The 22,492-nt window shown below is 35.3% G+C and overlaps 3 protein-coding genes and 1 long non-coding RNA gene across 5 annotated transcripts; all 4 read left to right on the top strand.

The window, feature by feature from the left end:
• Window positions 1-13: 13 nt before the first annotated feature.
• LOC110663047 (malate dehydrogenase, cytoplasmic) lies at window positions 14-2,871 on the top strand. 2 transcript variants are annotated; one of them, XM_021822252.2, is made up of 7 exons: window positions 14-230; window positions 840-998; window positions 1,091-1,266; window positions 1,494-1,771; window positions 2,103-2,238; window positions 2,347-2,458; window positions 2,548-2,871. In XM_021822252.2, exons 1-7 carry the CDS (start codon window positions 188-190, stop codon window positions 2,640-2,642), a joined length of 999 nt encoding a protein of 332 aa, XP_021677944.1. In that variant the 5' UTR covers window positions 14-187; the 3' UTR covers window positions 2,643-2,871. The 2 variants fall into 2 exon arrangements, with proteins under 2 accessions (XP_021677944.1, XP_021677943.1); XM_021822251.2 differs by lacking the exon at window positions 14-230 and adding an exon at window positions 490-667.
• A 1,349-nt stretch (window positions 2,872-4,220) lies between these two features.
• On the top strand, window positions 4,221-6,277 carry LOC110663057 (malate dehydrogenase-like). The gene is made up of 7 exons (XM_021822267.2): window positions 4,221-4,263; window positions 4,506-4,664; window positions 4,755-4,930; window positions 5,206-5,483; window positions 5,689-5,824; window positions 5,924-6,035; window positions 6,123-6,277. The coding sequence occupies exons 1-7, from the start codon at window positions 4,221-4,223 to the stop codon at window positions 6,218-6,220; spliced, it is 1,002 nt and encodes a 333-aa protein (XP_021677959.2). The 3' UTR covers window positions 6,221-6,277.
• Window positions 6,278-7,334: 1,057 nt separating this feature from the next.
• Window positions 7,335-12,963, top strand: LOC110663046 (uncharacterized). The gene is made up of 3 exons (XR_009147115.1): window positions 7,335-7,545; window positions 7,685-8,500; window positions 12,460-12,963. It is a non-coding gene; the product is annotated as an uncharacterized LOC110663046 (long non-coding RNA).
• Window positions 12,964-15,783: 2,820 nt separating this feature from the next.
• On the top strand, window positions 15,784-18,400 carry LOC110663045 (squamosa promoter-binding-like protein 8). The gene is made up of 4 exons (XM_021822250.2): window positions 15,784-16,084; window positions 16,361-17,006; window positions 17,769-17,926; window positions 18,045-18,400. The coding sequence occupies exons 2-4, from the start codon at window positions 16,411-16,413 to the stop codon at window positions 18,203-18,205; spliced, it is 915 nt and encodes a 304-aa protein (XP_021677942.2). The 5' UTR covers window positions 15,784-16,084; window positions 16,361-16,410; the 3' UTR covers window positions 18,206-18,400.
• The last annotated feature ends 4,092 nt before the right edge of the window (window positions 18,401-22,492 follow it).

Raw genomic sequence — 22,492 nt, 5'->3', positions numbered from 1 at the left:
TCTCATCTCATCTCATCATCATCGTCACGGTTATCTTTATCCTCGATTTTCGACACTCTCGATCTCGTCTCCTCATCTCAATCCCTTCCCCTATATATAACCTTCATCTCCTTTTTTATCACCATTACCAGTCTCTCAAACTTATCAGAACTTGCACTTGCTATCAGGACAGCCAATCTTCGCAGCAATGGCGAGAGACCCTGTTAGAGTTTTGGTCACTGGTGCTGCTGGTACTCTTCTACCCTTTCGATAATGTTGTTTCTTGAAATTTTTTTAAAATAATATATTCCCTTTTCATGTGGAAAATGGATTCTTTTCTTCAGATTGTGGAGATCTTTATATATATGTATTTTTTCCTTTGTGTATAGCGTTTGTTTTGGTATCTTTTGCCTTGTTGTGGAGGCGTTTGTGTTGATACTTTCTTTCATTGTTGCATATCTTTAAACGAGGTTGGGAAGATATATAGCATCGCATTATTGATTTCAACAGTAACAATTTGTTATCTCTGTCTGTTCTTGAGAGATGGATTCGAATTGTATTATACTGCTTCAAAAAATTTTGGTTGTTTTATTTGTCATTACTCTGTCTTGGAAGATAATTAAATATATGTGCAGCTTACTGAATGTAGAAAGGGAACCTGTGAGAGTACTGATAACTGGTGCTGCAGGCAAGAGCAATTCCATTTTTTTCCTTTAAATGTCATATTGTTAGAAAAAAGAAATCTGTATATTCTGATTCTATGTTTTCCAGACGTTAGGATAAATTTCTGGACTGTTCTCTGGGTTTTCAGCTTTGTTAGCCATGAGCATGTCATTCTTACATTTGGTTTTATGCTACAGGGCAAATAGGCTATGCTATTGTCCCAATGGTTGCGAGGGGGGTCATGCTAGGCCCTGATCAGCCAGTAATTCTGCACATGCTTGATATTGAACCTGCAGCTGAGGCCTTGAAAGGGGTGAAAATGGAATTGATTGATGCTGCCTTTCCTCTGCTCAAAGGTACGTCATAACATTTGGGTGTTGGTTTAAGGTAGATTCATATTTCTCACCTTTCAGGTTTCTTGAATCTTGTCTGTTATCTTATTGGACAGGAGTTATTGCTACTACTGATGTTGTTGAAGCGTGTATGGGTGTCAATATTGCGGTTATGGTTGGTGGATTTCCTCGAAAGGAAGGTATGGAGAGGAAGGATGTGATGTCCAAAAATGTATCGATTTACAAAGCTCAGGCTTCAGCCTTGGAGAAGCATGCTGCTGCAGATTGCAAGGTGGGAATTGATCTGTAGAACTATTTTTATTTAACCGAGCACTGTGCCTTTCCTGGAACACCATATGGTGATGATGATTATTTAATCCTGCATATTATAGACATATCTCCTGTAGCTTGAGACAGATTCTTCCCACCCAACAAATGTTTACATCAAATCTACGGGAAACAATTATGACACGTAATTACTCACTTATATTGGTGCATTTTCATTTCTTTTTCATGCAGGTGTTAGTGGTAGCAAATCCAGCAAATACCAATGCACTCATCTTGAAAGAATTTGCACCTTCAATCCCAGAGAAAAACATCACATGTCTTACGCGACTTGATCATAACAGGGCATTAGGCCAAATCTCAGAAAGGCTAGATGTTGAAGTTAGTGATGTGAAAAATGTCATCATATGGGGAAATCATTCTTCAACTCAGTATCCAGATGTCAATCATGCAACAGTCAAAACCAGTAGCGGAGAGAAGCCTGTCAGAGAACTTGTTGCTGATGATAAATGGTAGAGCAGTAGTTCAGATTTATGATTGTCATTAATTATATCAATTTAAGGTTTACATCCAAAATTGATCATATGTGATTAATGTTGCATTATGTTTGGATCATTTCATGTTGTGCTGTCAAAACTGAATATTTCATGTTGTGCTATCCAAAACAAGTAGAATTAATTAAATCTCAAACTTGTGTCTAACCTCTTCCATATTGATATCATATTTCTCTTGATAAGTTTAGAGCAATGAAAATCGTTATATTGTTGAAATGCACATCATCCGGCTATCCTCCAAATTTTAACATACGTGGATAATGTGTCTCCAAATGAATTTTTTTCCAAGGTTAAACGGTGATTTCATCACCACAGTTCAGCAACGAGGTGCAGCGATTATCAAAGCACGAAAGCTATCAAGTGCATTATCTGCTGCAAGTGCGGCTTGTGATCATATACGTGATTGGGTTCTTGGGACACCCAAGGTTAATTCTTTTTATCTCAAATATTGTTTGATCTTGCAAGACTTTCAGAAAACAGTGTTTTGAACTTTTTTTTTTTGCCTCTCTGTTTTCTTGGAATCCTGATTTCAGGGAACATGGGTTTCTATGGGAGTGTATTCTGATGGATCTTATGGGATCCAGCCTGGTCTTATTTACTCTTTTCCCGTTACATGCGAGAAAGGAAAGTGGTCCATCGTGCAAGGTAATTTCTACTTGTTTCATTACTAATTTCATACCAATTGGTTTATAAGACTGTTCAGTGCACGGAGTTCTCTGATCGTTACAATGCAGGGCTCAACATTGACGAGTTCTCCAGGGGAAAGATGGATGCAACAGCGAAAGAGCTAATGGAAGAGAAATCATTGGCTTATTCATGTCTTAATTGACAATGTTCTTATTTTTATTTAGGAGAATAATGAAAGAGGCTCAACAGGTCCAAGAATAATGAATTAAGAGACGACCAGTTTCCTTTGCAATTTTAGACTATGCATGCTTCATAGAGAATGAGTTTCATCTTAAATTGAAATTACTGTTTTCTTTAAGCAAAGTTCAATACTCGATGTTCATGGTGGATGGTGGTTGATACATTATAAACCATTTGACCTTACAGATTGATGACGAGTGTCTCTAAGTGATCGTATTTACCGTATATACACTATGGGTACTACGTAAAGGTATAATAAATGGATATAAACGTACAAACGAGTAGTTTGCGTACAAACAATCCATCCGGACTAGCCAGTAGGCCTGGCATGAAGGGGGAGGACATTGCTTCAGCCAGTCAAAGAGCTTGTTCACTTCACCGGTCGTTCTACCAATGGCTGAGTGAAGTAGACTAGCTATGACTTTTTGGGAGGGGTCGTGTACTCATGAGAGTAATCTCTTACTATTTCACAAGTCATTTAATTTGATAAAAACACATGAGAGAGTAACATGGATTTTAAGTCTCACAAGACAAAGATAATCAGCTTGATATATTATTAATATATCGAAAATCTATTGCATGATTAACCTCCAGTTTTATATTTGATAGACTCAGTATAACCATCATTTCAGATATGTCAAAGTCATCATTATCCTAATAACAGACATACCCTAATCTTGAGTGGAGATATAGCTAAATAGGACCCATGTATATATATAAAAATTCACTACTTAGTCATTTCAGATATGGGCATTTACTATCTTATATAAAACATTTTTTGAACCCCTTAACTCTTACTCTCTATTTGTCCCTGCTAACTTTTCTTAATCTTCCCTACTTCAAGTGGAACATCCCTTTACCCTCTAACCTTTATTATTTTGCAGGCAGAGAGGTCGTAGCATAAGGCCAAGTCCACACAGAGTACCCGAAAGGAGTCGTAAAAGTACTCTTGGGTTCTCTATGTATCCTCAAAGAAAGCCCTGTCACCTGTCCACTTATCCTTCATCCAAATACCTACCCGAATCACCACTTATCTATGGTGATCACTCTCCATTGACGATTTGGCAGATCGAAACATGCTCCAGATTTCTCATTATATTCTGTTTTTAACCTCACTAGACGTGATCTGGCTTTTAGCCCGTTTAATGCAAAACAAAATCAACACTGTTTGTACCAACCAAGAAATGGAGAACATGAGTAATTTTGGTGCAAATAAATGATACAATCATCAATCCGCATGTAGTAAAAACCTTGTCTACAAAGGGTTGCAGATAGCTCGCCAAGATTTGCAAGCAAATATCCCCGCGTCACAGAATTTTGAGTACGTGGCAGTATTTATTTACACCTAATCTTCACCATTATGCTTGCAGGCAAATTTGGAAATATGATCAAATGAAGTATTTACAGTCCATAAATCGATTTTTAAATCCTAGATAAGGCTGCGGAGACGTAATCACATAGACCTTCTCTGTAAAACATTCTCCCTTCTCTCTCTTGAGGTCATCTTATTTTAGTTTTGTTAAGTTCTTGGTCTGCAACAATGGAAAAAGATGCAGTCAGAGTTCTTGTCACCGGGGCTGCTGGTAATCAATCTTCCCTTTCTTCACTTTTTGTCTATTTTCTGGGAAATTTTCAGGAGAAAGAAAGAAATTTTTGGCTTGTTTAGAAATTAAAATTTCCAATAACCAAAATTTTTCAATATTTTGCAAGTGTTTGTATTCCTAAACAATAATCTTTTGTCTCTATTGAAGGTACTCGGTCTGTTGTAAATTGAAGAAATAAAAAACACTTTATTGTAAAATTCAACTTAACTTATCATGCGCAGGACAAATAGGCTATGCTCTTGTTCCAATGATCGCAAGAGGGATCATGTTAGGCCTAGATCAGCCTGTAATTCTACACATGCTTGACATTGAACCTGCCGCCAAGGCCCTCGAAGGATTGAAAATGGAGCTGATTGATGCTGCACTTCCTCTTCTCCAAGGTTATCTATTTAATTTGATAGCTGGCCAATGTGGATAGGCAGTTCTTACCTCTGAATTGACTCAACTCTCTTGCATTTGTGGTTCCACAGGTGTTATTGCCGCTACCGATGTCATTGAAGCTAGTAAAGGCATCAACATTGCTGTTATGGTCGGTGGTTTTCCCTGCAAGGAAGGAATGGAGAGAAAGGATGTAATGCCTAGAAATGTACCTATATTCAAGGCTCAAGCTTCAGCTTTGGAACAGCATGCTGCTCCAGATTGCAAAGTTACATATTCTGTCAATTGCCTCCATTTAATTTATTGTCATTCTATTTTAGAAGGAATTTTCTGTAATCTGAAAATGTCTCTGACTCCCAAGGCTTTTCTATTGTCTCGTTTTAATTTCTATCCTGGTCTGGTCCGTGTTTTGGTCAATGTTTAATAACGTCTGCATTTGATAAATACTCAGCATCCTTTTTTTCAAAATAAATAAATAAATAAAACTTGCTTTCCTTTGCTTTCAACCACTTTTTAGTTATCCTAAAAATTGTTATTTGGCAGGTCTTAGTGATTGCTAATCCTGCAAACACTAATGCACTCATCTTGAAGGAATATGCCCCCTCAATCCCAGCAAAAAGCATCACATGCCTCACAAGACTTGATCATAACAGAGCCCTTAGTCACATTGCAGAGAGGCTAAATGTTCATGTTAGCAATGTGAAGAATGTAATCATATGGGGAAATCACTCTTCCACCCAATACCCGGATGCCAGTCATGCCATTGTCATCACCAGCAATGGTGAAAAGTCTGTCAGAGAACTCATCGCAGATGATCATTGGTAGGCCAAAGTTTCTAGCTTTTTGCACTCTTTATTATTACTTGTCACCTGATGTCCAGGGTGATGAAGGCACATGTTTAGCGAGGACCTCTGGATGTAGGTTATTGATGTTTGTGATACAGCTAAAGAATGACAAGTTATGGGTCTTCATACTTTCAGAATCCTTCCTATATTTTATTTGCCTTATAATTGTTAAATGTCCCAGGCTAGACACAGAGTACGTTGCATCTGTGCAGCAGAGAGGTGCAGCCATCATCAAAGCTCGGAAACTATCGAGTGCACTATCTGCTGCAAGCGCTGCATGTGATCACATACGTGATTGGATTCTTGGCACTCCCGAGGTTGATTCTATCATATTGAACTCGTGTTAGAAAGTCTATTTTCTGTTATGTTTTTCATCTTCTGTTAGTTTCTTTCCTCTTTGTGCACTTTTCAATCAGGGAACATGGGTTTCTATGGGAGTGTATTCTGATGGTTCCTATGGCATCGAACCTGGCCTTATTTACTCATTTCCTGTTACTTGCCAGAAAGGAGAATGGTCAATTGTGCAGGGTGAGTTCACCAATAGATTAAAATGGTATCCTTTCAAATGAGAAAAATGTCAGACTACTAATCTGAGTCTTGTTTCTCTAATTGCAGGGCTCAACATTAATGAGTTCTCCAGGGAGAAGATGGATGCCACTGCAAAAGAACTTGTTAAGGAAAAATCACTTGCCTATTCATGCCTTGCTAATTAATATACTCTTCTTTTAATAAATCCATGAAATGTAAAAGATGTGATATATTCAATCCTCAATTAGTTTTATGTTTTAATCACTATTGCCTCTAGTTTTGAATATATATATATATTGAGATAATTCTGCCTTGGGTTATCTAAGTAATAATATTGAACTGATTCATGCATTTTAATTATTTTGGTTTCCTTTTCAATAAATTTAGTTGATTTGAGTTTTTAAAATTAAAGTTCCATTTGTTTTGTAGAAGATAACTTATATATAAAAAATATTTTTTTATGAAAAATATTTTTCACGATAATATTTTTTATTATCTAGTTATAATATTAAATTAATGATACGTATTTATATGTATAAGTATTTTCATATTTTAATAAAATTTTTAAAGCCTAAAAACTTATTTCTCTTTTGAAAAGACTGTAAATTCTTTTTATTAAAAATATTTAATTTTTTCTATGAATAAAATTTTTAATTTAATTTATAGATAAAATTAATTTAAAAAACAGTTTTTTATAATATCTAAAATAAATAATCCTAAATACTCAATTATTCACCTCTAATTATAAATACTTACACTCAGTCACTCGCCATAACGCTATTGAACTCGAGAGTGTCGTAAGAGAAATTTCAAATTTTTATCACTATTTTTTTCTTAAAGACCCTAATAATTAAGCAATATAACAAACAATTACTATTTTCTTTTTTTTTGAAAAAACAATTACTATTTTCTAAATTATATATATATATATATATATATATATATATATATATATATATATATATTAAAATTATTAGTACAACTGTTATAAGTTAGTTTTTTACTTTATGAAAAAATGAATTTAATAATTATTAAATTAAATATTTATATTTAAATTTATAAATTTATTATATATATATTTTAATTAATTTATATACATTTTATAAAAATATTAAATTTAATAATAATTAAATTTATTTTTGAGTAAAATTAAATTTTTATTAAATATATTGTTTAATTTAAAAATTGTTAAACACATGAGTTTATAATAACTACACTCTAAAATCATTCAGATTTAATAAATATGACAAATAAGATTAGCCTTCTTATGTTCATATCGTCTATAAATAAGTCAGCGGTAATACTTGGGCTAGTTTATGGTGATCAATGAGCAGTTATGGGCCCGAGCCTCTGCTCTGCAATTGCGTCCTCACTCTTCCAAAACTTCAGAATCACTCGCTTCTCTTCGACCGTACGGGCTTTTGGCATTTTGAAAGTGATTTTAATGCATTAAAAGCATAAATTTTGCATCCATTTTGTTTCAAATAGCTGTTAATTAGGGTTCTCCGAGGTATGTCAAAGGTGTTATCTGTATTTTTCACTGATTAGTTGGAAAAATTTTCCGCTTGTGTGGGTGACTCTATCTGCTTATGATTATGCTATAATACTGGCTTTATTGGATCTCTTACCTGTTTAAATGATACATTCAGGTGAGGATTCTTATAAAGCGTCAAAAAGATGGAGGAGACTATGAAGCAATTTCAGCAAAAGCTTGATTGAGCTTGAAACCGATGCTGAGCACGTTCTTTTAGCCCGGCATCAGGTTATTCATGCCCTTCAACTTTGTTCTGTCTCTCAAATGAAAGTCGGATATGTTTGTTTGCTTGCAAAATTTGAGGGAAAAGAAAATTATCCATTTCGGTTATATGATGCCCCTCTATCACATTTGCCCTGTGTGAGAAAGTAAACCACAGGAGGATACACTAACAGAAGTTTGTGAGAATAGAAAACAAACACATTTGGGAAATCTATCACAAACTCAACTCGACTAAGCTTTTATCCTAAAAGTTTGGAAAATCTAAGTTTTTTGTTTAATTAAAGCTGTTGCAGACTTGCAGTTACTTTGCATGGTCAAATTTATTAAAATTAAGGTGGCATATTGCTATGTATATGTTGCTTTTGTTGCTTTTTTTTTTTTTTTTTCAGGTTTCTTTAGTCAGAAACCAGGTTGTTGGTACCTTCTAGCAATAAATGTGCAGCTGGTTGAAAACGATAAAAGAAGGAATGGGAACAAGGAAGCACTTAAGGCGTTGAGGAAGAAAGCTCGGACAAAGAAACTAGTTTTCCTTCGCCTTTTCAGTCAGTCATGAAGGATATTGGGAGGTCTGCATCATGGACTTTGGTGATGGAGTTATGTGCAACGTGTGGCAACAATGACTCAAATGAGTGCACCTGGATGATGTTCCAAGGAACTAATGTCCTTGCAACCATACCATTTCATGCCGCTCACACCATCTTGGAAACAGGTTTTCTCTAGAACTTTTATCTTTGATAGATTTATGTGTAAATTGATCAATATACTACATTAACTAGGTATATGATGTCACTTATCAAATGTGTTAGTTCAGTTGGAAAGAGTGCTGGGACTAGGAGCCCTTGTGAGTAGTTGAGAGGTTGCTAAAATTACCATATAACATGTGTTAGACATGGAATTTCTACTCCCCCCAAATTTCCACCTTGAGTTTGGACATTTTGTACTTTGTAGATATGGCACCTAGGAATTTGTTAACCAAGCCATTAATCAGCAATTGCCCCTAACGAATTGGGGTTATTAAGAATAATTTAGATTTGGGACATCATCCTGCATATTCCCAGTTTTGCATGAGGTGGTTGTTAACGAACTTGTGTAGATCTATGCAATCATAAGTTAAGACTTTAGCATTGCACCTGGTAATGCTCTTAATCAGAAACAAGAATGTTGGCAATGAAAAGAAAATAGATTTTCCGCTTCTCCTTAGGAGGAAAAAAAAGGAGAGAAATGAACAGAAACCCTTAAAGAATCTTAACAAATTATGCATAGTATCACCAACAGCATGCCCATTCACAAACGGCTACTCATATTACTTCAAATTGTCCAATATTTTGTCTAAAATTTCTGGATTGGTCCTTTTGTGGACATCTTCATTTGGTTTCATGGAGTCTTTCCCTTCGAAAATTAATTGGCCAAATTATTCTTTGCCTGTTTTAAGCCAACAGGAATGGCATGAATGTGATCTTTAAGCAGCAATAATATCTATATATTGATTACAGCACTTATCTGGCTAAGGCAAGTGGAACTAAATGTGGTTTTTCGTCAATTATGTAACCAACAAATACCTCCAAGTTTGCTCAAATAAAGCACTTGATGGTGAATTCAAGGCACTCGGAAGAACTTAAATGTAGTATGAATAAATTAAAAAGTGAAAGTTGAGAAAAACCTTTGGAGATTAAAGCCTTAGTTGAATCATCACCTGATTTTGATGTGTTAGCCACTTAAGGATTCATAATACATCAGGTACCTGAATTGAACTAATCCTCTATTTTGGGACAAACCTTGGATGAATGACTTAGTGTGGCAATCGGAGGGAGATGAACATCTTGTTGTAAGCATAACTTGAAGTATCTGTGTGGAAAGTGTTGTTTGTAGAATGCTACACATTTTAGGTAGCAATAGAAAGCACCGTGTGTGTAGTTGAAACTTCAATGGAAGTTAAGGTTCAGTAGCATAGAATGGCATTCATTAGGGGATGACTTGTGGAAAAAGCCTATGCAAAAAGCAAGGGGAATGGCATGTACAATATGTGACCTTCCCCCAACCCTCACAAATAGAGTAGCCTTGAGCATTGGGAGGACCCTAGCATAGAGTGGCATTCATAAATATCTTTAGTATGGCAGCTGAGCATAGGCTCCCCCAAAAAATAAACCATGTTCTAATGAAATTGGAAGTGCTAGAAGATTTTTATTTCAGAGCAATAGAGCACTGTGGTGAAGATTCTCTAGCATATCTCCTCGCATTTTCTAGTTGTGGTGAAAATTTTATTGGAAAATATGGTTTTCTTAACCTTAATTATATAAAGTTGGTAATCTTAAGCTTAATATATAAACTTGAGAAGTCTCAAACTATCACTTTTGAAACATAAGTATTAGTTCATTTTTTTTTTTCTTTTTAAAAAGTCCCCTTACACTTTGTTTGTTTTGAAGGAATTGAAGAGAAAAGAAGAGAAGAGAAACGGAATTTTAGTCGTTTCCTTTGTTTGTGTACTAAAGGGGGAAAGGAATAGAGGAAAAAGGAAAGGATACTTTATTTCTCAATTTCCTTTAGAGGTCACAAAACATTTTCCTCCAAATTGGAAAGAAACCAAGGGAAATGAAGAAAAGAAGAACATTTTCTTCTTTTTCATGCTTATAACTAAAGAAAGAAAATTCAACTTCCTTCAATATTTTGTGAAACACCCAAACAATAACAATTAAGCCTTAATCCCAAACTAGTTGAGGTCAGTTATATGGATCATTTTTCGTCATTTAGCTCTGTTAGACACCAAGTCCACATCAATATTCAAAACTTATAAAACCTTTGGTACCACTTTCCTTTGATTTTTTAGTTACCCAAAGTCCAAACCAAGCATTACTGTATTAAATTTCTCTCCATGAAGTTTATGGTATTTTAATGATGAACTCCTCAAATCTTATCTTTGTTGCAATGCAGATCAAGAACAACTTGACTATGAGGCTAAAAAACTAAAAAGACATGTAAAGGAGAAATCCTTTTTTATTTCAAAAAAAGGTGCTATTGCTAACAAGATTAGTTTGGGCATGCTTAGATCGCTGGTAATCTTAACAAAATAAATGACTTGAAAAGTTAAAGTAAATATTATCTCCATCCCATTTCAAATGATGTTTCAAAAAAAAAATTGTCTCACTTTATTTGCTTTTTTAGAAAATTAAGGAAGCATTAATTATTTTTTTTCTAACTTTATCCTTGTCTATTATTATCTCCAATGCATTTATCTCTTCTTTATCGCATTTCTCTATTTTTAATTAAATATAAGGGTATTTTAGTCAATTATTAGTATTTTTTTTTTTTTATAAAAATGAGGTTATCTAATCATTTCCTTAATTCTTGTGTAAAAACCTTAAAAAGGACTTGAAGTGGGCCGGAGGGAGCAATTTACACAATCAAGCTCTTAGATAGTGCTGAATACAATAATAGTTCCCAAATTTGTTTTTTACTCATCCTTTTCAACCGAGGAAAGGATTAGTTTTCCCCTTGCCTTTTATCTTTCAACCCACTATCTGGATTATTCACATTTAGCTGGTATGAATTGGCATATGTCTGTGGCAACTTTTAGAATTGCTTTCTCCCAGATTTTTCACTGTGCCACCAATTTTAGCATTAATCTCAGAATGCAAACATATGATGAGGAGCAACCAAACAAGCTATTAATATATTTTTTCACATGTCATTTTAATTTTTGGTTCAACATTAAGATGGCTAGTCAGATGAGTGATAAACTTTATTAAGTGCATACATCATTCTTTGTTTTTGAAATGTTAGGGAAAGAAAAATGGGTGTATTTTATTTTGGCTGCAGATTTTATTCTACTATTGGTAAATTGTTGTTTCTGAAAACTTATATGTTGAGTCTACGTGTCAATTATAGTTCATGCATGGGTTTGTCTTCCTGATTAGCCACTTAAGAGTTTTTAACATTGCACAAATTCATGTACCTTTATTCATATGTATTGGTAGATAACAAAACCGTGTTCTGGTTTTTAGATTTTTTGGAGTTGCTTGTATTTCTAATAAATTCTGGAACCTGTCATTTTGGTCTGTGACCACATAACAACTTATGGCTTCTTCTTTTCTTTCTTTCCCTTCCTCAGTACTCAAATTAGTTGTCAGAAAAGAATGGTGTCAGTTTCAGGGTCCATTCATCCTTTCACTTAAATAGTGTGGAAGTTTCGTGGGGACTGCTGAAACAGTTGAAGATACCATGAAAGACCCTTGTCATGTTTTTATGTGGTCCATTTTACCAAAGGTTTCCACATGGTCTAGATAGACATATGAAAATTGTTCCCCCTTTTTTCTTGTTTCACTTTGTCTTTCCTCTTTCTTGCCTTATTTTTTATCAAGAACATTGATGTGACTTTGCAGTTTGCACTAGTAACAAGTAAATAAAATGGTACCTGTGGATGGTTTATGTCTGCGTTTCACATGATGAATCTCTAGTAGCTTGGTTCAGATGCCACATGTTTTCCTAAACAAAAGTTTGCTACCAGTTGCCTAGGTGTTCTTTTATTGTATTTATCATACAACTAACGGACTTGTTCTCTAATAAAGCTGAATGGTAGAAAAAAAAAATTTATATAGCTGATCTCAACTAGTTTGGGATTAAGGCTTAATTGTGTTGTTGTATCATACAACTTACAAATTTAATTCTTTGTAGATGATGGTATCTGCTGAAGACTTGATGCAAGGATGCATCTGAATTAACAGGAACTCAATGAAGTTCACACAGCTACCGTAACTTAAAGACTGATATAGCACGCCCTTTTCCACATCAGTATTGGGGCAAACATGTTTCATTACAATCGACATACTGAATTAAGTGTGACATACTAAATTAAGTGTCTATATTGTAAGATGCTAAGGCCTGCATAACCCTTCACATTTGGGTGCTTCATTGTTCATTTGTTTCATTGGACGGTATTAGATGTCTGGCAAGGCCTGGATCATGTAGATGTGTAGATTACTAGTTGCATTTCTACTTTTTTTTTTTTTTTTAGTTTGTATCCGTTTGCATGTGCAAAAACGAAGATAGACGAGAGAACATACCAGGGTTAGCATAGACACTATCCCCTTTTGGTTTTCATTTTCACTGTGTCGCCTTCTTTTAGGTGCAAATGTACTATCATTTTCTCTGTGCTTGTTGAAAATTTTTTTTGGATGATATTTGGCATGAGACTTGCTCAATTGTTGAAATGCCATTGAATTATGGTGTTTTCCTCCCTCTGCTACAAATCTTTCTTCTTAATTTAATCTCTCAATTACTCTGAATTTGAGACATCTCAAATAAAATTTTGCCTTTTGTGGTCATGCTTTGTTTCTAATTCAGAAATGATGCCTTGAATTTTAGAAAAAGAATCTTCAATACTCCCAGCACCTATCATTTTCTGGTTATTATTGGAGAATTCACAATGTTTCCTTGCAGTGTACGGTGACAGGTTTTGGTAATAAGATATTGTGACAAATCTGTAAGGCACAGACATTGATAAGCCCGTTTGACGGGCCAGTCTACGGTTGTGTTTGGATAACTGTTAAAGAGGCTAAAAATGTATTTTCATTTTTTTAAGTCTGACAATATTTAAAAACAAAAAATCTCCCCTACGCGTACATGTGGATCAACGCAGCCGGAGCTCAGAGTGAAATGAAAATTTTAATAATAAAATATGTCTCTGAGTAAAGGGTGGACATTCCGTACAGAAGAGTCAACGTCCGTGTCAGGCTTTCACCAAATGCCACCAGCCTGTGCTATCCTTTCTTTTGGACTATCGACTCCATCTCTGCACCTCAACTTCACGCTCCCCCCTTTGAAACTCCTTCATCTCCACTCGCCAGATCTTCCTCCCACCTATCACCCGAGGCCATTTTCGCAATTCTGACCTCCCACCCAACCAAAACCTCTTCCTCTACTAGCGGCTACTCGTTTCGCAGAGACTTGCGAGTACACAAAAAAAAAAAAGAAAAAACTGGTTGGATGTAAAACAAACTACTTACAATACCGAATAATACATCGTACGGTGAACGTCTCCTCTCGTCTCGTGTTATTTTACTATTATCCCCTTTGTTTTTCCATTATTTGCATTCAATAGATCACATGCTTAAGTGCTGTATGGCCCATATGATTAAAAGCTTTTTGGTTTTAGTTGGGCACGTCATTATTAATCAAAGGAATGAGGTGATTATCAGTTGTACGATGGTACTTAAGACGTCAACTTAAATTAGGTTAAGTTTGTTTAGTTACATCTTTCATATTCATCTACATTTCATCACTTTGCATGATTAAAATGAATGATATATTAAATTAATTGAACCATGATAATATATACATCAGAATAACTAAAGCGGAGTTGCAACAACTTCAGGGACAAGCTTGTCAAAGGGTAATTTGGTCAATGTGATCATATGTCGGCTGACTGCCTATTTAACGACTGGGATTTTTCATTGATTGGTTTTGTTCAACCAAGGCACACCTCGTCGCTATAATACCAAATCACAGCACTAAGAAATCCCACTCATGCAGGATATAAGACGACAGTTACGATTTTTTTTTTTAGTAATTTATAAATTTTTAAGTGAAAATTGCTATTTTAAAAAAAATAAAAAAATGCTATTTTAAAATTTTTTAGGTTTTTTTTTTAATTTAAAAAAACTGCCCAGGTGGTACACATTGTGTAAATTGAGGGCTATTATTTATTTATTTATTTTTACTAATTTTATAAATGAATTATTTTTGTGATTTACGGTGGGAGAATTGGGGGCAATTGACCTAATTGTCTCCGTGTCTCCGGTCTCTCCTTATAATTTTTATTAATAAATTACTTATTTTTATATATTATTTTTATTCCTAAAAATTGTCACATTAAATTATAAATACATTAATTCATATTAAATAATTATAATTTTAGTATATTATAAAATCTTTATATATTACTTTTTTATAATGGCTTTACCACTAAATAGAGATAAAAATAAGAAAAGAAAAGAGGAAGGATTTAAGAATTGGATTATCTGACAGTGGTGAACAAAGTTTAAAATCGAAGAGTGATGATTCTAAGAACACTGAAAACAAATAAAATCAAAAATTAAAAATAAAAAATTTTAAAATTTGAATTAAATTGATTATTAAGAGAAAATTAAATTAAATCAAATTGATAAATATCAGTTCGGTTCAATTTAAATAGATCAAATTAAATTTTATAAAATTTCATATTTTCAGCATTAAATCTCAATAATAAAAACATAAAAAAAATTTAGAAATCAAAACTAAAAAATCTTTTAAGGTTTCCTTGATACATATATATATTTATAGTTCGGTTTGATTTTTTTTTTTTTATGAAAATAACCGAACCGATTAAAGAAAGAATCAAAATTTATAAACTGAATTGAACCGATTGAATTTTAAAATAGAACTGATTGAATTGAATTGACTCGATTCGATTCAATTTTTTAGTTTAAATCGAAATCTCCTCTCTCCTACTTCTCTAAGAATGACAAACTCTGAATATTCGATATCTGATAAATTCGAATGATATGTAATTAAATTTGAGATTAAATTATATATAAAATAATATTTATATTGAATTTGATTACATGTTATTCAAATATTTATAAATTTTTGATTATTGTCATTTATTAATTAAGCAAAGAGAATTGAGAGGAAGGGTTTTTATTATGTAATGAGAGTGATCGAGGAGATGGGGAAAAGAGAGCAGAAAATGTGAAACAGAAACTGTGTAGTGATGGTGTCAAAATGAGCGAAAAGAAAATTAGACAGGGCAAAACAGTAAATGGGACCCATAGTGTTTTGGAGCAATGAGTGGCAAATTTTTACCGTAAGGTTGGGGAGAGAGTGAAAGTCCCCTGCCCAATAACCCACTCGTTCCTGCTTTTTATTTACACAGAAATCCATACCACTACCAGTGGCCTCACTACAATTATGTAACTATCGCATGGGTAAAATGGTAGTTTTAATATTTAAACACAATCATCTCTCTGTGCAAGCCGCCTCATAACTCTGCACTCGGTTTCAGACTCGCAAGAGAGGGACAGAGAGCTGAAAAAAGCGTGGGCTTTTGAGAGAGAGAGAAAGGAGCCTGAGCCTAGCTCAAAGATGTAGACTACTGGTTGGGCAGCTAAATAAAGAAAGAGAGCTTATAGATACAGAGGGGGAACTTAATCTGCACGCCAATACAGAGGGGAAAGCAACAGTCCAACTCTGCAAATGGCAAGTTAGGGTTTTCCAAACTCGTATTCTCTCCATCGCTTCACTGAGTTCCACGCTGCCTTTGGTGAGTTTAACTGTCTATCATAAGTCCACAAAAGCAATTCCTATGCCTCTCAGAAATCAAAAGAAAAGAAATATATATATATATATATATATATGTAACTCATTTCAAAGCAGCAAACAGCAAAATCAAAGCCTTTCCTGCAGCTTTTCTTTCCTCAATTATCTCTTCTGAAAGCTGCTGACAAATTTCCCTCTGGCACTTTTAACTCTCTCTCTCCCTTTATTTTTTTTTATTTAACTCAAAATTTTTCTCCGTCTTATCTTTTTTCGGTTACAGATTGTCCTTCCACTCTCACTGGAAAAGAAAGTTTGTAATTCGCTGCAGAAATGTTGGAATACGAATGGGGAAACCCGTCAACGATGATGCTCAACGGAGACGAACCAACCCCAGACCCAGACCAGAACCGCCAGATTTTCGATCATTACACCGCTCAATCCTTCAACGATAACCTCGTTCCCCAACCCACTACAACCTTATTTCACCACCCAACTACACATCAAGTCAACTCCCTTTATGACCCACGCGCCTACACCGGCGCCTCCTACACAACTACCCATCCTTCTCTGCTCTCCCTAGACCCCATCTCCAACCCTGTCGGAGCTGGTCCTTCATATTTCATTGTTCCAAAGAACGAGGAGATTTCTCGACCCGCAGATTATATGGCGAGGATTGGGCTGAATTTGGGCGGTCGGACCTACTTCTCTTCAGCGGAAGATGATTTCGTGAACCGCCTTTATCGCCGGTCCAGACCATTAGAGGCCGGTTCGTCAAACGCACCCAGGTGCCAGGCTGAGGGGTGCAATGCCGATCTGACGCATGCCAAGCACTACCATAGGCGCCACAAGGTCTGTGAATTTCACTCCAAAGCGTCTACAGTCATAGCGGCCGGGTTGACTCAGCGATTCTGCCAGCAGTGCAGCAGGTTCCATGAAATTACCTAAACGCCCTAACCATGCATTCCCATATTCACGTTTTTTTTCATTCCAATCAATGGTCTACTATTTCATAGCGCTCCTGAAGATGATAGACAAGTGTTGGAATGTCGCAAATGCCCCTGTTCCTTCAATCATTGGTTTTGTTAATCCCGAGGGCATTTGCGTCCGTAAACTTCTCCACTGGTTTCCGTTTACGTACCTGGTTTTTGTTAATCACCTCTGCTTTGCTTCTTATTATGGTGGCATGATATGATATTATTATTATTATTATTATTATTATTATTATTATTATTATTATTATTATATCCTACTTTAAGTTAGCTTTCTGAAATTACAAAAACACCCACCAGATTCTTTCATATTTTCACTTTGTATCAATGGCAAGAAGCGAAGCAAAACAAAAGGCCCGTCATTTTCTTCCTTCATGCCTGGACATAGTCGGAAATACCTAACCAGACGATAATGCCTCTGGAATTACGCTGTTGTTGCTAATGATTGGGTATGCCGTACATGTGGAAATCCCGAGGGTATTTGTGTCCGTATAATATAGATCCTATTATTATTATTATTATTATTATTATTTATATTTCTTTAAAAGTATGTACTCATACTATCCATATTGCCTCCCCTTGATCAGATATGGCAGTCTTGTGCAGTTGGATAAAAAAAAAAAGGCTGCATTATGTGTTAGAACAATTTTTAAAATGTTAAATTAGTAGTGACTAGATGTGTGTAAAATTGTTTCCCAGATTCCATCTTCTTTCAGAATTCGATAATGGAAAGCGCAGTTGCAGAAAGAGATTGGCGGATCACAATCGCCGCAGGCGAAAATCACACCAGATTAATCAAGAAACTCACAAGTCACAACCGGAAACTGCCCGCAATTCTTCTTCTGAGAATCTCACAAGTGAGCAAAACTTTTGGTTAATTTAGCCAGATAGGCATGCACAAATGAAAAATGCGATTGGAATTTGACTTTGTTTGTTTGTTTTTTTCTTTGAATTTTACATGCATATAATTAATAGGGTCTCCACCGGATTCTGGAGTTCATAATTCGTCGTCCTCGGTGACTGTGGCAGTATCCCCGCCTCGAATGTTTTTGGATTGTTTCAAGCAAAGACCATATCAAGCTACTGCATCTTCTTCCTCTGCATCATCAAGCTCACTGTTTTTCTCAAGTGCGTAGTAGTGCCACTGAAATTCAAGAGAGGCGCATTTAGCAGTAACATAGTGTTTACGTCTAATTTTCATTTTCATTTTCATTTTCTTTTCTCTTTCCCTTTTCTCCCCTCATATTTCAATGTTCACCCATGAATTGGTGTTGCTTTATAACATCATATGGAGTATTATCAACTAATATATAAATGTTTAATTATATGTACTTTATGTTCTCTTCTTGATAAAGTAAATATCCATTTTATGTGGATCTTAGACTTACATTACTCCTAAAAATATTAATAATTTAAATTAATTCACGGTGTGAAAAAATTGGACTTTTCCAATGCAAGCGACTGTTTTGTATCAGAAATGGGTCTCTGCTGGGCGAGAGAGTGCAGGATTATTATCATTTAAGGCATTGCATTATTTCCCTCCTGTCTGCTCCAGGAATTTCCTAACCAAAAAGATTAACGCGGTAGACACGTAACAAACATATTAATGATCATATAATACGAATTTGCTGGGAATATTAGAGAAGACATGAAGCTGTCAAGCTGTCTCCTACATGGAGGCTGTACTAAGCACATGGTCTTTATCAACAAAATCAATTAAATAGCCTATGTCGTTACCATTTGGCCATTTTCCTTTCTCAGAGGGGAGTGGAAGGTCGTGAAAATGATATATCCAGAGACTTCACCTAAATTAAACTGAAAGTAAAATCAATATAGTTTCATAACTGCAAGGGACCTGCTTTAGCTTGGAATCTTGTATGGGTTAGTGAATGTTTACTTATTATCAAGTGAAGGTCTTGGTGGGTATTTTTGGAGACAAAATTGTTCTTCTAAACTTGTAGCAATTGCTTTCACTTCGAGTTGAATTAGCACTTCATGTCATGTTTAATAAATCTGCTTATTCCTTATACAAGAATCATCTAATCTAGATCACTGGAAGTTCCTCTCATCTTTGATTTTCAAAGCCAGCTCCATGCAAAGTTTAGTTTCTTACTTATGAACCTATATACTCAATATAGCACAGTTTACGCAAGAACTTGCCAGCAAACGAACTTGAAAATAACAGTAATAGGGTTAACACAAATCCACACTTTTAATTAGAAATTGTGTCTCTACTTTGCAAGGAAGTGGAAATAATTAATAGATTGATATTTATATATGCATTGCCCCAGGATTGCTAGTGGCAATAATTCTTGAATTAGTTAATCTAGTAGCTATAATTGGGATCCTTTATCATGTAATTAGAGAATTTAGCTTGACATATTCATGTAAATATGCTGTTTGTAGGTTTCTATTTTGGTTTTCCTTTCTTTTCATTCTTTTTCCATTTCCTCCCTAATTTATATCTTCTTGATGATTGTAACTGGAATGGACATATCGCATTACATCCTCGGACAAAAATGGCACTCACTGTATAGCAATTGATGTCTATGAAGGAGATATAGAAATCTCATTTTTGTTTTATTCTTAAACACATTGCACAATCAAATGAGGCGTAACGTATCCACGAGGAAAGCAAAATAAAAATTATCAGTGGGTTAGGTTATGGATATTATTCCTTGGCAGTGATTTGGATTTCGGACGCCTCCGTGCAACTTCCTCGAAATTTAATTGTGGGTCCTTCGCATCTTTATAAGTTTTGTTCCTATTTTGAATGCTTATGTTCATCTTTGCACTTGCTTGGATGAAAAACAATTAATAAGATTTGAGTCTTTTCCGGGTTCTCAGAGGAGAAGACAAACAAAAAAAATAAAAAACAAGAATTTCAGATCGTTCTTGTCTTTCCAGAACCTGTGGGAAATTTCAAGGTATACACAACCATGTATAAGCTACGCATATCGAGTGATTCCAAACTTGCGATGGGTGGAGGAATGTCCCCAAGAAACTTCCCCCTGATGATGTTTGTTTATACAGTACAAAAACTGTGGGATGAAAACAGCAGCAGGAAATTTCCGATCCTGATCACTAGCCTATTCACCGCCTAGCGAAGTATTTTCCTTTGTTTTATATCCTTTCTTTCCTGTTTGACATCTATGTGGTAATGACACAACCAATATTCTAGTTGTTTCACATGAAGCTGCCAAATTTTCTTGCAATGGTAATTCTCAGCTAGAGTTTCACTGCTTAGCCCATGCATAGGAGCCTTCTAAGATGGCCAAAATTTTCATATCACGTTGTTATTCGTGGCCCAAGCACCTAGCTAATACACTATCCTACAGATGGGTAGCTGGCCTCAGGGCCATATGTTATTTATCTACCTTTCAGGGGGGCAATTTCCTCAAGCTACTATACCTTCAAGAATTTAGGTTTGAGCCAGAAGAAAATCAGCGCTAAAAGCTTTCGGAATTCGAATTCAAATGAATCATACATTTTCTCCATCTGTAAATTTGATATTTCCTTAAAGTAACAAAACAAAAATCTAGTCGCTTGGATCATATCTGTAAAATGTTTGGAGAAAGGTCTCTGTCTCGTACCTTTCACATCAAATTGCTGTCCCCCTTCTCGGTCCCTTTACCCTCTACAGGGAAAGAGCGATGTCCCTCGTCAACATTTTTTCCTACGACACTTTTAAGTTCATTAAAAACAGAAATATCATCACTTTAGTTGCATTTTACCATTTTAATATTTGAAAGAATTAATACATACACTAGACTTTCATGTAATTATCTTTTAGTAATTAATAAACCACTGTTGAGAGAATGAAATTAGAATATTGGGAAATAAATAATATATATATATATAGTGTCGGGAGGAAGCAGGGAAGGGTAGGGGTGGGAAAGTGAAAGTGAAAGGTGCAAATAGAAATGCCTCGTGGAACAAGTGCAGCGTTGGGTATAGCTCCCCAATCGCCAGTTTGATGGGTCCCCACACATACCCTTTTTCTTTTCATCTATCATAAAATCTGGGTCCTACATTTGCTCGTCATAAAGGGCATGTGGAGCCCATTCTCTTTTAAATGCAACTACTAACTCCGCTGCCACTGTTGATGGAGGATTACTTTTCAAACCCCTGCACGTGGAGCCTCTCTTTAGGTTACTCTTGCCTGATATTGTGGGGTTGCTCCTGATCTTGCGAGATGCGGCTTTTTCAGGATTCACGTGCACTCCACGTGATCACTATTTCTTCCTCACTGTCCTTCCAGTTCAGGATTTCACCCTTCATCCTTTTGCTTGGCCCTTTGCTGCTGCTGGGACTTCACTTAATTTACCCACAAGCCTACACCTGCTTTGGGAGATAAACGTGCTAGTGTGATCTATAATTAATGTTCTTAAATTTTTCTCCCTTAAAGAAATGATATTATTGCATAAAAAGAAGACTTAATTTGAAGAAAAATTAGTATATATATGTTGATTTCATGTTCAATTAAGAGGAAAAAAGCAGCTCATAACAGACATGAAGGTTAATCGAAATTTGGCCACCTATATAAGGAGTTCAACATTTCCCTGGGTAGGTAGCATCTTTCCAAATAGGCTATGGAAGCAGAACCTAGCTCAAGAATCAGATTCTAATTAATGAATAGCCAACAGAAGAAACGAGGAGATAAGGCCAGGTCTTGTGATGATGATGAGATATATGCTGTAAATGTGCTATAGCGTTCTTCCACAAGTCCTGTGTGTCTGCTACTTCATTTAGGAGGACGTATGTTTTCAACTAAAAATAATGTCTATATTGCGAATTTAATTTCTTCGGGCTTTAGCACTATTAGCTCCACGACAAACTGGAAGACAAATAGAGGACTCAATCCGTTCATCAGATGGCATTTAACAAGGTCTCGTTTAATAATTAAAAATAGATGGCATTTTCATTCAGTAAAGTTATTTGATTGATGCGACCCCACTCCTTTTTTCAAAGAAAACCATGACCAAATTTAGAGGGCGGAAAAAGAAACTTTCTTTATTGGATTTATCCATATATAAGCTAGAGGGTCTCTTCAACATAAATCATCAGAAAATTACTGGCAACATATATAAGATAAGTATGTCCTTAATTTACTTTATAATCAATTTCTATCAAGAAAATAAAAAGATATTATTTCCAGTTTATTCGACAATGAGGGATGCTGCCAAAAATCACATAATGTGAGCACGCAGTTTTTGACAAGACAAAGGATGATTTCATGACGCGCGCGGGCACGATACGATTTCTGTGTGAACATTTTCCCCAGAGAAGGCATTATCCGAAGGCTAGCAACTTGAAAATAGCAAGTCATCTAACTCTCATGCGTGGTGGTGTCTTGGAATTTCATACTATTTCCTCTAACGATTGATTTTGGAATGACAAATTTGTACCTATTGATTTCATAC

Source organism: Hevea brasiliensis, chromosome 2, assembly GCF_030052815.1.
Source record: "Hevea brasiliensis isolate MT/VB/25A 57/8 chromosome 2, ASM3005281v1, whole genome shotgun sequence".
NCBI lineage: Eukaryota > Viridiplantae > Streptophyta > Magnoliopsida > Malpighiales > Euphorbiaceae > Hevea > Hevea brasiliensis.
This window is presented reverse-complemented; position numbering and strand designations above follow the sequence as displayed.

Excerpts from the sequence above, each read along its gene's own strand:
- LOC110663047 (XM_021822251.2), top strand. The coding sequence starts at position 523 with ATGGATTCGAATTGTATTATACTGCTTCAAAAAATTTTGGTTGTTTTA. Across the intron at positions 668-839 it reads ACTGATAACTGGTGCTGCAG|GGCAAATAGGCTATGCTATT; the intron begins GCAAGAGCAATT and ends TTTATGCTACAG. Across the intron at positions 999-1,090 it reads TGCCTTTCCTCTGCTCAAAG|GAGTTATTGCTACTACTGAT; the intron begins GTACGTCATAAC and ends CTTATTGGACAG.
- LOC110663057 (XM_021822267.2), top strand. The coding sequence starts at position 4,221 with ATGGAAAAAGATGCAGTCAGAGTTCTTGTCACCGGGGCTGCTG. Across the intron at positions 4,665-4,754 it reads TGCACTTCCTCTTCTCCAAG|GTGTTATTGCCGCTACCGAT; the intron begins GTTATCTATTTA and ends GTGGTTCCACAG. Across the intron at positions 5,825-5,923 it reads GGATTCTTGGCACTCCCGAG|GGAACATGGGTTTCTATGGG; the intron begins GTTGATTCTATC and ends CTTTTCAATCAG.
- LOC110663045 (XM_021822250.2), top strand. The coding sequence starts at position 16,411 with ATGTTGGAATACGAATGGGGAAACCCGTCAACGATGATGCTCAACGGA. Across the intron at positions 17,007-17,768 it reads TTCTGCCAGCAGTGCAGCAG|ATTCCATCTTCTTTCAGAAT; the intron begins GTTCCATGAAAT and ends ATTGTTTCCCAG. Across the intron at positions 17,927-18,044 it reads TTCTTCTGAGAATCTCACAA|GGTCTCCACCGGATTCTGGA; the intron begins GTGAGCAAAACT and ends TATAATTAATAG.